The sequence below is a fragment of the Schistocerca gregaria genome, chromosome 1 (genome assembly GCF_023897955.1).
Source record: "Schistocerca gregaria isolate iqSchGreg1 chromosome 1, iqSchGreg1.2, whole genome shotgun sequence".
NCBI classification, from domain to species: Eukaryota; Metazoa; Arthropoda; class Insecta; order Orthoptera; family Acrididae; genus Schistocerca; species Schistocerca gregaria.
This window is the reverse complement of record NC_064920.1, coordinates 1,087,267,101-1,087,280,747: the sequence shown is the minus strand read 5'-3', so window position 1 is coordinate 1,087,280,747 and position 13,647 is coordinate 1,087,267,101. Positions and strand designations below refer to the sequence as shown.

Here is a 13,647-nt window from a genome sequence, read left to right as displayed (position 1 = left end):
ATGAAATAAATATCACTATTATCTCTTCTTGAATTCTTGAAATGAAAGTAATGTCTGACGTTTATATAGAGATTTTTTTTACGCGGTGCGCAGTATACGTACGGTGAGGAGAAGTATAAAGTTTGTCATACCATCCTGAATGAATAATTGTTACTCTTCTTAAATAAGGTGAAAACACTTGAAATTCTGATGTTATTAATCTTACTTCATTACGTAAAGGCATTTTACTGAGAAAAAAGTTCGAATTCTCGAAACAAGATTCTATACTCCTAGATAAGTTTAGCCAAAGACTGAAAAAACTAATTTAAAAAGACAATACTCTCGTGCGCTGCAGTGCTGGAAGAGAAAATACTTCACTCCAATTCGCAGTCTTTCGCGCAGTTGAAATAATTTAAAATGTACTGCGTAATGGCGGCGACTGCAGTTAGCCAGCGATGTTCCTTCCGTTCCTGCAAACTGAACTAAATTATGAAAAGGGATGCATTATTGAACATGTTGTTTTACCAATAAACATTAAATAATATCATCACAAATTTTAATGTGTACATTAAAGTATTTGTAACGTTTACTCACCTCATGTTCTATAGCAGTCTGTACCAATTACATAGTCAACCGATCTCAGAAGCAGCTACTATCACAGAGAGCGAACTTTTTTAATGGCGCTGTTAAAAACATGAATAGCGTGAAGATATTAGATAATAACAACTAATTGTTATTTGTGTCATAAACATAAGAGCAGAACCTGTTTTATTCTCTGGTTCATCATGTAAAAACAAACACCGCCCAACAGTAACGACCGGCCGCCGTTGGCGAAATATAATATAGTAGTTGTTAATATTATCGTACAGGAGCATCTCTTATATTTTAAATGTCACATACAATGAAGCGCCACAGAAACTGCAATAGGCATGCGTATTCAATAACAGAGATATGTAAACAGGCAGTACACGGAGCTGCGGCCGGCAACGCCTATATAAGACAACAAGTGTCTCGAGCAGTTGTTAGGTCCGTTACTGCTTCTACAATCGCGGATTATCAAGATGTAAGTAAGTTTCAACGTGATGTTATAGTCGGCACAGCATCAATGCGACACTGCATCTCCGAGGTAGCGATGAAATGGGGATTTCACGAGTGTACCGTGCATATCAAGAGTCCGTTAACACATCAAATCACTGAAGAGAATCGTTCGATGTGACTGAAGTGCAACCCTTCCGCAAATGGCTGCAGATTTCCGTGCTGGGCCATCAACAAATGTCAGCGCGCGAACCATTCAACAAGACATCATCAATATGCGCTTTCGGAGCCGGAGGCCCACTCGTGTACGCTTGATGACTGCACGACACAAAGCTTTACGCCTCGCCTGGGCCCTTCAACACCGACATTGGACTGTTGATGACTGGAAACATGGTGTCTTGTCGGACGAGTCTCGTTTCCATTTGTATCGAGCGGATGGACATGTACGGCATAGAGACAACCTCATGAGTCCTTGGACCGTGCATGGCAAGAGGGGACTGTTCAAACTGGTGGAGGCTCTGTAATGGTGTGGAGCGTGTTTAGTTGGAGTGATATGGGACCCCTGATACGTCTAGATGCGACTCTGACAGGTGAGACGTATGTAATCACCCTGTCTGATCACCTCCATCCATTCATGTCCATTGTGCATTCCGACGGACTTGGGCAATTCCACCAGGCGACACCCCACACGTCCAGAATTGCTTCAGTGTGTCTCCACGAACACTCTTCTGAGTTCAAACACATCCTCTGGCTACCAAACTCCCCAGACACTAATATAGCCCTGCAGAATTTATGGTGTCAGTTGCCTCCAGCAGTACTTCAAACATATAAAGTTGATCGTCGGTAAAGCGGATGCCAGACTGAGATTCATTGGAAGAATCCTAAGGAAATGCAATCCGACAACAAAGGAAGTAGGTTACAGTACGTTTGTTCGCCCAATGCTTGAATACTGCTCAGCAGTGTGGGATCCGCACCAGGTAGGGTTGATAGAAGAGATAGAGAAGATCCAACGGAGAGCAGCGCGCTTCGTTACAGGATCATTTAGTAATTGCGAAAGCGTTACGGAGATGATAGATAAACTCCAGTGGAAGACTCTGCAGGAGAGACGCTCAGTAGCTCGGTATGGGCTTTTGTTAAAGTTTCGAGAACATACTTTCACCGAAGAGTCAAGCAGTATATTGCTCCCTCCTACGTATATCTCGCAAAGAGACCATGAGGATAAAATCAGAGAGATTAGAGCCCACACAGAAGCATACCGACAATCCTTCTTTCCACGTACAATACGAGACTGGAATAGAAGGGAGAACCGATAGAGGTACTCAGGGTATCCTCCGCCACACACCATCAGGTGGCTTGCGGAGTATGGATGTAGATGTACATGTAGATGTAGATTAGTCGAGTACATGCCAGGTCGTGTGCTCTACACGATATTGGGCGTTTGTACCAGTGTCTTTGGTTCTTCAGTGTAGTTTGCATCACACATAATATATGTACATCATACTCACGTTATAATTATTCTTGTTGACGATTTTTCACACAATTTCATACGTCCATTAATATAAGAATGCTACAGATAGGTTAATATGGCACATTCTGAGGCATCAAGGAATCGCGAACTTGGTAAACGAAGTAAACATTCTTCGAATTTGATGTGGATGAGTAGCATTCTACATAAGCTCTAATTGTGGCCAAGCTAAAATAAAACATTATAAATCCACTCAACACTCCTTCCAACATTTGTGCCTGAGACTACAAGCTCACTTTGTCCGCACGTATGAAATATATTCTGCAAAAAACTGAAAAGGCAATTCAAAAATGTTCCAATGTGTGTGAAATCTTATGGGACTTAACTGCTAAGGCCATCATTCCCTAAGTTTACACTCTACCTTAACCTAAATTATTCTAAGGACAAACACACACACCCATGCCCGAGGGAGTACTCGAACCTCCGCCGGGATGAGCTGCACAGTCCACGACTTCAGCGCCTGAGGCCGCTCGGCTAATCCCGCTCGGCGAAAAGGTAATTGATATTATACATTCAGTTACGGGATTTTGGCTCGGAGGCGGCACAAGAGGATGTATCTACAGATTGTTTCCGTAAGAGCGTGCAAAAATGTAACAGGACATCGAGAATGTTCCACTGAACAATTTGAGACAGGGAACCTGGGGTTGGAGAAACCAGCTTATGGAGATGTGGAAGTAAACTGGTCTACCCGTTTGTCTAACATTACTGTTTTCCAGCTTATTTACAGGTAATGTGCATGTTGGTCTACACGCACTGTGCTGTTTATTTACATGTACATACCTTATTTCCAGTAAGAATGGAAAGGACGAGCCTGATTGCTAGGAAATGATGATGCACACCCATATCACCCACAACAAGTCCACGGAATGCTTGTGACTGACTTCGCACCAAGGGTCGCATTGTTCCAGTGGTTGTTCCATCAATGGATTGTTCGACCAAATTTCCTCCAAATCGAGCTATTTACTGATGAGGCCTCATTTGATCGTCGTAGTATTTTGAACAGCAGGAATTGGCTGTAGTAGAGTCACACCATTAGGTACGGTTTGCGGTGAATATCTGGGCCGGTATTGCAGGTGACAGCCTCATTGGGTCATATCATCTGCCTGGTCGTCTGAATGGCCACCTGTACTTGAGGTACGAACAGACAGTTCTACATGAGTTGTTGGAGAACGTACCAGCGACTGTTGGTGATAGCATGTGGATAAAACATGACTGTGGACTGCCTCACTTCAGCGTGGATGTCCGCAACAATCTCAGTACTGTATTTCCTGGTCGCTGGATTGGAAGAGGAGATCCTGTTCCTTGGCCTGCGAAGTCTCCTGACCTGAATCCCCTTGATCTTTTCCCCTATGGGGATATCTAAAGTCACTTGTGTATGTGATCCAAGTGAATACGGAGGTGGAATTAGTTGCCAGAATTGTAACTGCCTGTGATGTGACTCGAAACACCAGGAATATCTGTCAGATTGATACAGAATCTTGTTTGCCGATGTCACGCTTGCATTGAGGTTGATGGCGGTCAGTTTCAGCACATTTTGTAAGATACAGTACAAATGGTACGTTCATTGTGTCAGTGATGGTATTTGCAGTTGACTGTAAGTAATGAAAATAAAAAAGTACACAGTAATATGGTTTCATTCCTATTACCTCCTTAAGGTGCGTTTTCCGACCCCAGGTTCTCTATCTCAGATTCTTCAGCGGAGCATCCTGTACGTTCTGTTACAGTTTTGCACGCCATTACGGAACACCCGGTATATCGTACTTTAATCCGCCAATGTATGGACCACGGTTGACTTTGCTATGGCTCGGCCACTGAGTCCGCTCTAAAAATGCTTGAAAGGTGCCAGTATAAAGCTTGCAGGTGCTGCTTGGAGGCTCCACAGTGAACCTGTTTGAATGCTCTTTTTGCCAACGCTAATGAGCCTCCGAACACATAAGACATTAGCACTCCGATGTCAGGCCACAAGTAGCCCATCGGGACCATCCGACCGCCGTGTCATCCTCAGTTGAGGATGCGGATAGGAGGGGCGTGGGGTCAGCACATCGCTCTCCCGGTCGTTGTGATGGTTTTCTGTGACCGGAGCCGCTACTATTCGGTCGCGTCGCTCCTCAATTGGCATCACGAGGCTGAGTGCACCCCGAAAAATGGCAACAGCGCATGGCAGCCTGGATGGTCACCCATCCAAGTGCCGGCCAATCCCGACAGCTCTTTGGTGATCTCACGGGAACCGGTTTACCCACTGTGGCAAGGCCGTTGCCACAGAAGACATTACATTGGCTCCAAATACCTACTCAAACGGGCACTGCTCGTGCAAAACCATTTGGAGGATATGCGTACTGGCTGAGAAATGCTTCTGTAGAAGATACTTGTTTATAAAGAAACTTCCACCACTAGCCTATATGTTTTGCACTATTTCACCACTGTACGACCGAACTGCAACAGCGTCGCACGGCCAGTATTTCATGATAGATTAGAGGAATTGACAGCGGATTTAGACATTCGTACGGATCGGATACACCGTACCTGGAACCTAATAGGATCATGCAAGAAAGGTCTTTTCAGATGAATTGAAAAAATGCGCATCGTCTCTACACAGATGGATCTCGTACTTCAGATGGCTTGCGCAGCGCATACTGTGACGAACAGACACGCCGTGGTGACCAATTCCAACTCCCTCATTATTCTGACTGATTCGCGATCAAAGTTGACGCTCATATAGAATAACGCCGTCAATAATACCAATATTTGTTTGGTTTATCGTATTATTAAAAAAATGGTTCAAATGGCTCTGAGCATTATGCGACTCAACATCTGAGGCTATCAGTCCCGTAGACTTAGAAGTACTTAACCCTAAGTAACCTAAGGACATCACATACATCCATGCCCGAGGCAGTATTCGAACTTGCGACCGTAGCAGCAGCGCGGTTCCGGACTGAAGCGCCTAGAACTGCTCGGCCACCGAGCCCGGCTATTGTATTATAGACCGGATTAGAACTACAGCGCCGTAGAGGAAAATCCTGATGCTATGAGCAAGCGGGCACTGTAGTATCACGGTCAGCGAAATTGTTGAAGCTCTCGCTAAGAGTGCCACTCGCCACGGACAGACGTATGAACATGCTACTTACGCAGACACTCTCAAAGTTACGCGGCGGCAGATCACAACCTTGTGCAACAGAAGCGGAGTGTCAGTATAGGGGAAGACGTGATCCAACTATACCGCAAAGTATCCCTCCGCCACCGTGGTACTTCCTTGGTAGGTACCGACTGCAACTGTACCGGCAACAATTGACCGTCTTATCCCTCTGCAATTGTGTGACGGAGAAGGATATCGGTAACATTATTTTCGGCTGCCCATTGCGATACCACGCTACAATCGAATTACTACACTGCTTAGCACTTTGCGGTCATTTTGGAGTACCTTGTTAAAAAGAAGCTGTGGGTATGAGTTGGGATGTACAACCTTTGTTGTACTCTATTTAGTGTTATTTGCGGAGTGACAAATGATGGTTGCATTATTACAAGCTATCAAACCTCGTGTCCGTTGAGACATTTCTTTCATACCTTACCACTCGCAGTTGGAGACACTGTCTAAACTCTCGAGCCATAAAGTAAGTTGTTGGCCATTTTGGTTGTCAAAAGAGTTACCTACCTTGTGTTGCTACATTAAGCTCTTGTTTGTTGTCGCTCTTTAGCTGTAACAATGATTCCCACCTGTGACACTCCGTCACTTTAACAATCTGTGTGCTCTCCCCGTGTTCCAGGTGACCTGTGCCGTCCTCTGAACTGCAAGAAGAAGGAGCTGTGTCTTCTTGAAGATGCATTCACCGCTGTATGTGTCAGCAAGAAGGAGCTACACAAGAACGGGTAAGTACCGCGTAACATTTTCACTGCGCGTGTGAACGTAGATAATTTCATTCTGCGAATATTACAGATATCATAAATGCGCTACAGGGCAAGGCGCTTACACGAGTGTATTTCTTCTTGGCCGTCTTAAGGGATGGTTCTTTTTTTTTTTTTCAAAATTTTCAACGTGGATATTCAATACAACGGCGCTGAATCGTTTCCCGTAGCCACGCCATCATTATGTTCATAGATTCTGTTGCCTCCCTGAAAGTAAGTTCCCTGATCCAACGGCAGGAGTATACAAAATATCCTACACTGACGGGGAAGCGATACTATTATTATTATTATTATTATTATTATTGATAGTTGTCGGCCTTGTGACTGGTTTGATGCGACCCCCTGCGGATTCCTCTCTTGCGTCAACTTCTTAATCTGAGAGTAGCACTTGCACACATTGTCCTCAGTTATATGCTGTCTTCCCCTATAGGTTTTACCCTCTACAGCTCCCTCTAGTACATAAGTCACTCCCTGTTTTCTTACAGATGTTACATTCTGTCCCCCCTCCTTGTCAGTGTTCTCTCCATATATTCCTTTTATTGCCGGTTCTGCACGGTCTCTGCTCCTTTATTCTCGGATCTGTCCACTCCTTAATTTCGTCTACTTCGTGACCACCAATTTTGACAAGTTTATCGCTGATCTTACTTCTGTTACTCGTCAGTAGTTTCGTCTTTCTTCGGGTTGCTCACAATCCATATTCGGCACTTATTAGACTGTTAATTCCATTTAGCAGATCATGTACTACTTCTTCACTGTCACTCACGATAGTAATGTCATCAGAAAATCGTATCATTGATTCCTTTCACCTTGAGTTTTAATTCCACTTCTGAACCTTTCTTTTATTTCCATCATAGAAAGACTACATCCCTTCTTACATCGTTTATAATCCGGGTACCTCGTTCTTGATCTTCCACTCTTATTATTCCCTTTTGGCTCTTGTACATATTGTATTATTACCCGCCATTCTGTATAGCTTTCCCCTATTTCTCACAGTATTTCGAGCATATTGCACCAATGGACAGGACGACAAATCCTATTAATGTGTCTTAATTTTTCTTTAGTCTTGCTTCCAATATCAACCGCAATGTCAGGATTGCCTCACGGTGTCTTTACCTTTCCTCAAGCCAAACTGATCATCATCTAACACATCCACAATTATCTTTTCCATTCTTCTGTACATTATTATTGTCAGCAACTTGGATGCATGAGTTGTTAAGCTGATTGTGCCAAAATCTCGCATTTGTCAGCTCTCACAGTCTTCGAACTTGTGTGGATAATTTTTCTCCAGACGTTAGAATGTATAACGCCACACTCACACATTCTACACACCAACGTGAATTGTCGTTTTGTTGCCACTTACCTCGAAGATTTTAGAAATTCTGATGGCATTTTATCTATCCCTTCTGCCTTATTTGGTCTTAAGTCCCCCAAAGATTCCTTAAATTCTGATTCTGATACTGGATCCCCTATTTCTTTCGATATCGACTGTCCTGTTCTACTTCCATCACGTCATCAGACAAATCTTCCTTCTCATAGAGGCCTTGAGTGTAGTATTACCACCTACCTGCCCTCTCCTCTCCATTTAACAGTGGAATGCCCTTTGCACTCTTAGAGTTATCACCCTTGCTTTCTATGCCACCGAAGGTTGTTTTGATTTTTCTATATGCTGAGTCAGTCCCTCCGACAGTCATTTCGTTCTCTGTTTCCTCACATTTTTCATGCAGCCATTTCGGCGTAGTTTCCCTTCACTTCCTATTTATCTCACTTTTCTCTTCCCTTTTCAGATTGTCTAGCTTCCCTTATTCATAACGAATGCTACATCCATTGTATCATGTACTTGTGCTGTTGATATTACCGTATACTCGTCTGACGAGAAATCGTATCTCATTTCATTTCACTGATCCCCACTATAGATTGAGCCCTTTCATTTCCTTCTGAGATTGTCTGCCTTTCCTACCACGTTCAAACTTCTGACATTGCACGCTTCGATTTGCAATGACACCGACATAATCACAGAGAAATCTCCTAACGTAGTGGAACTTTGTTGACTAAAATTTTAATAATAAATTATTGATGATGTTCCATAGATCTGATATAGTCAAATTCTCCTTGAGGCATTTGAGTCTCATCTTTATCTACGGTAATGATCGAAGCTGAAGAAATTAATTAAAATTTATGCAATGGCCAGGACTTGAATCTTGGTCTGCTTGCTCACTAGGCAGGTATGCTAGATATTACACCACCACAGCATTACATGTAACACAGCAACGTGGACTACCGTATTCCAGTGCCGTCCTTAACACAAACTAAAGAAAAAAAATTGATGATGTGTCTGACCTTGGTTTTGAATTCCCTTACGCAGCCATCATAATGATTTTCGTAGATTTAATTTAAGTTGCTCTCCACTTTTAGCATGACGCCGTAAGCATATACTGGGCGTGTTCTAAAAGTAAGGCGACTTTATATTTTTATGACAAAAATATTTATATATTCATCACTATTCATGTTGTCCCCTTCAAAGTAATGCCCCTCAGATACAATAAACTTGTGCCAACACTTCTTCCAATCCTCGAAGCACTTCTCGTAAGCACTTTTTGGTATAGCCTTGAGCACTTCCAGCGATGTAGTTTTTATTTCCTCAATCGAAAATCTTCGTCCTTTCATAGGTCTCTTCACTTTCGGGAAGAGGAAAAACTCGCAGGGGGCCAAATCCGGTCAATGTGGTGGCCTGGGTGTGATTGTCGTGTTGTTTTTGCCTAAAAAATGTCTCACAAGCAACGATAAACGAGCAGGTGCATTGTCGTGATGCAAAAGCCATGAATTGTTTTTCCACAATTCCGAGCGTTTTTTTGCGTATTGCTTCTCGCAAACGGCGCATAACGTCAAGGTAGTAGTCCTTATTGAGCGTACGAACTTGTGGCAATAGTTCATGATGCGCTACACCACCGTAATTTAAAAAAATAGTGAGCAAAACTTTGACATTTGATCGAACTTGGAGTGCTTTTTTTCGATCTTGGCTCTCCGGAATGTTTCCATTGGGACGTCGTAACCGAAAACCCATGTTTCGTCATCAGTTATGGCTCTTTTGAGCAAATCAGGATCATCATGGACGTCTTCCAAGAGCTCCTGAGCGATGCTCATGCGACGGTTCTTCTGATCAAAATCGAGAAGTTTTGGAACAAACTTCGCTGACACACGTTTCGTGCCCAAAACATCCGAAAGAATTGCATGACACGAGCCGACTGATGTGCCAACATCCTCAGCAACTTCTGTTACGGCAATTCGACGATTCTCCAAAACAATTTTCTTCACAGCTTCGACGTTATCATCTGTTGTTAATGTGCTGGGGCGTACAGAGCGACGTTCGTCATTGGCATGTTCTCGGCCATCTTGGAAGAGCTTGTACCACTTGTAAACATTTTTTTTACGTAGAGCAGAATCACCGTAAGCCACTGTCAACATTTCAAGTGTTTTAGAGCACTTGATTCAATTTTTCATACAAAATTTGATGCAAATTCTTTGCTCCATGTTTTATAGCAATCGAAAATAGACGATCACACTAAACCACGTCCGTTCTATCTCTCAAAAAACAAACCAAGTTTGATGTACCTTTGAGACTGTGAACACACGTTCGGGACATGTGTACCATCATACCAAAAGAAAAGATCGATAATCCAATGTAGGTTGCCCAGGCAACTTGAAAAGTTACCTTACTTTTTGAACAGCTGTCGTACACTTGTGTCTGATGCTATGGGAACCTTGCACATGATCATTCCTCGGAAGACACCGCACAGTTTGCACTTCCCGTGCTCTACGTAATGACTTCTGACCACCTCTTCTTACCGCGAGTGCTCACTATCCATGCCGCGAGCGAGCCTGCTTCAGACCACCTCATGCGCCACTTAGCATCGACTTTATAGATGTGTGGCTTGTAAGCAACTGCTCGATCTTTATACCCTATTCTTTTTAACTCTGTACATACATTCATTGCACTAGCTGTGCTGTTGGTAACACTTTTGAGCTCAAGACTGGCACCTTCCACTGATTTCATACGATTTTTTAGAAACACCTTGAGTATTGCTCGACTATCCCTGTCAGTACGTGAGGTTTACATGGCCTTGGTTTACCTGTGATCGTTCCTTCGGCTTATCCACTTCACAGTCACGTTACCAACAGTAGACTTGGGCAGCCTTAGAAGAGCTGAATTGGCCCTGGCCGGTGTTACGGAATTGAGCCTCGCTACGACTGTGTGTTCACTAAACCCTGTATCCACCGTGATGCTCAGGATTATTTGTGGCTAAGAGGTCAAGTGTGCTTTCATAACCATTTACAATTTGAATGGCCTCGTTAAGTAATTTTTTAAAATAATTTTTAAAAAGCATTTAGAACAATTATGGAAGTTGTTTTTTATCTAGAATATGGTCTGAAAATATATTTTTGGCAACATACTGAAAGTAGATTGAAGTCACTGCCAACTATAATTGTATGAGTAGGGTACCTATTTGTGATGACATTCCAGTTTTCTTTCAACTGTTCAGCAACTGTTTCATCTGAGACCAAGGGTCGGTAAAAGGAGCCAGTTATTAATTTATTCCGGTTGTCGAATATAACCTCTGCCCATACTATGTCACAGGAACTATCTGCTTCAATGTCAGCTTGTGAGCTGGAACACACATTACATTATTTTTCTGTAAATTGTGCTTCTTGTTTCTGTTGTAGTGCAGATCATTCCAATTACGGCTTTTCCCTCCAAAACCTAGGATGGTTTCTCTGTGACCCTGTAAATACCAGAGCTAAACAATGTAGAACAACAACGTACGTTACTAGCATAGCATTCTGTATTACAATTTTAAAATGTTAGAAATAAGGAAATGAAGTACGTCGACTTTAGGTGACATGACAACCATAGATGTTCTTATCTCTATTTAGTGAACGTATTTTCAGTCATGTTTTGAAAATTTCCCGCTACACTTTATTAACTAATGTTTCGCCGCAAGAGATATCGCATTTTAGAGAGTAAATTAACATGGAGTATGTCGTTCTTCTTTTCAAACATTCACATACCCATTTCTTCTTTCCTTGTTGTCTTTTGGGCATGCAGATGTAGTAATTAAAGTAGGCACAAATGCAGTGATGAAAAAGAAATGATTAGCGAACATTCGCATTCTGTTTGTATCGTTCCTTTCTTGTTGCTCCCATGGAGATGGACTGTTTCTGTCACAATCAGTAAGCGTGAAAGGAAGCTACAGTACAGACAGAGGAATCTATATTTATACTTGGCAGAACTAATTACATACTGACATAATCGTTGGTTTGTGTGTGTTGTGGTCTTCAGTCCTGAGACTGGTTTGCTGCAGCTCTCCATGCTACTCTATCCTGTGCAAGCTCCTTCATCTCCCAGTACTTACTGCAACCTACATCCTTCTGAATCTGCTTAGTGTAGTCATCTCTTGGTCTCCCTCTACGATTTTTACCCTCCACGCTGCCCTCCAATGCTAAATTTGTGATCCCTTGATGCCTCAGGACATGTCCTACCAACCGATCCCTTCTTCTAGTCAAGTTGTGCCACAAACTTCTCTTCTCCACAATCCTGTTCAATACCTCCTCATTAGTTACGTGATCTACCCACCTAATCTTCAACATTCTTTTGTAGCACCACATTTCGAAAGCTTCTATTCTCTTCTTGTCCAAACTATTTATTGTCCATGTTTCACTTCCATACATGGCTACACTCCATGCAAATACTTTCAGAAACGACTTCCTGACACTTAAATCTATACTCGATATTAACAAATTTCTCTTCTTCAGAAACGCTTTCCTTGCCATTGCCAGTGTACATCTCTACTTCGACCATCATCCGTTATTTTGCTTCCCAAATAGCAAAACTCCTTCACTACTTTAAGTGTCTCATTTCCTAATCTAATTCCCTCAGCATCTGCCGACGTAATTCGACTACATTCCATTATCCTCGTTTTGCTTTTGTTGATGTTCATCTTATATCCTCCTTTGAAGACACTCTCCATTCCGTTCAACTGCTCTTCCAAGTCCTTTGCTGTCTCTGACAGAATTAAAATGTCATCGCCGAACCTCAAAGCTTTTATTTCTTCTCCCTGGATTTTAATACCTACTCCAAATTTTTCTTTTGTTTCCCTAACTGCTTGTTCAATATACAGATTGAATAACATCGGGGAGAGGCTACAACCCTGTCTCACTCCCTTCCCAACCACTGCTTCCCTTTCATGCCCCTCGGCTCTTATAACTGTCATCTGGTTTCTGTACAAATTGTAAATGGCCTTTCGCTCCCTGTATTTTACCCCTGCCACCTTTAGAATTTGAAAGAGAGTATTCCAGTCAACATTGTCAAAAGCTTTCTCTAAGTCTACAAATGCTAGAAACGTAGGTTTGCCTTTACTTAATCTTTCTTCTAAGATAAGTCGCAAGGTCAGTATTGCCTCACGTGTTCCAACATTTCTACGTAATCCAAACTGATGTTCCCCGAGGTCGGTTTCTACCAGTTTTTCCATTGGTCTGTAAATAATTCGCGTTAGTATTTTGCTGCTGTGACTCATTAAACTGATAGTCCGGTAATTTTCACATCTGTCAACAGCTGCTTTCTTTGGGATTGGAATTATTATATTCTTCTTGAAATCTGAGGGTATTTCGCCTGTCTCGTACATCTTGCTCACCAGATGGTAGAGTTTTGTCAGGACTGGCTCTCCCAAGGCCGTCAGTAGTTCTAATGGAATGTTGTCTACTGCCGGGGCCTTGTTTCGACTCAGGTCTTTCAGTGCTCTGTCAAAATCGTTGGTATTGCTTTCGTTTCCCTAAAGTTATAAATATTTCGATTTCGGAAAAAAGCTTTGTATTTGGCCAAGATGTCGAAGAAGAAGGTCCCTTACGTAATGGTTGTATCGAGTAAGATATGGAGACGGCAGTTTGAAAGCGGACAGAAGTAGTACGAGGAAGGGCGTCCCTTACCTGAGGGATCGCTACCTGGCGAAGGGGCAAGTGTGGCAAATGTCCGGCGTGGCAAATGTCCGGCATTCGTGTTGCTCAGGTGACACCCACGTTCGAAGTCACTGAACTCTCACGGGGGTCGACGCTCTCACCTGTTACTGCTCCTCTACTAACGGCACAGCACACACAGTCTCCATTTCCACTTGTGGGTCCGCCTCGTGACATGTAGTGAAATCCGCATTACATAGGCG

The 13,647-nt window shown here is 42.8% G+C and overlaps 1 protein-coding gene across 1 annotated transcript in view; it reads left to right on the top strand.

The window, feature by feature from the left end:
• Nucleotides 1-13,647, top strand: part of LOC126281960 (proteoglycan Cow) — a 1,011,663-nt gene that overhangs the window by 877,260 nt on the left and 120,756 nt on the right. The window contains exon 3 of the mRNA XM_049981335.1: nucleotides 6,301-6,403. Within this exon, the coding sequence (XP_049837292.1) occupies nucleotides 6,301-6,403 (103 nt within the window). The remainder of the gene's footprint in view (nucleotides 1-6,300; nucleotides 6,404-13,647) is intronic.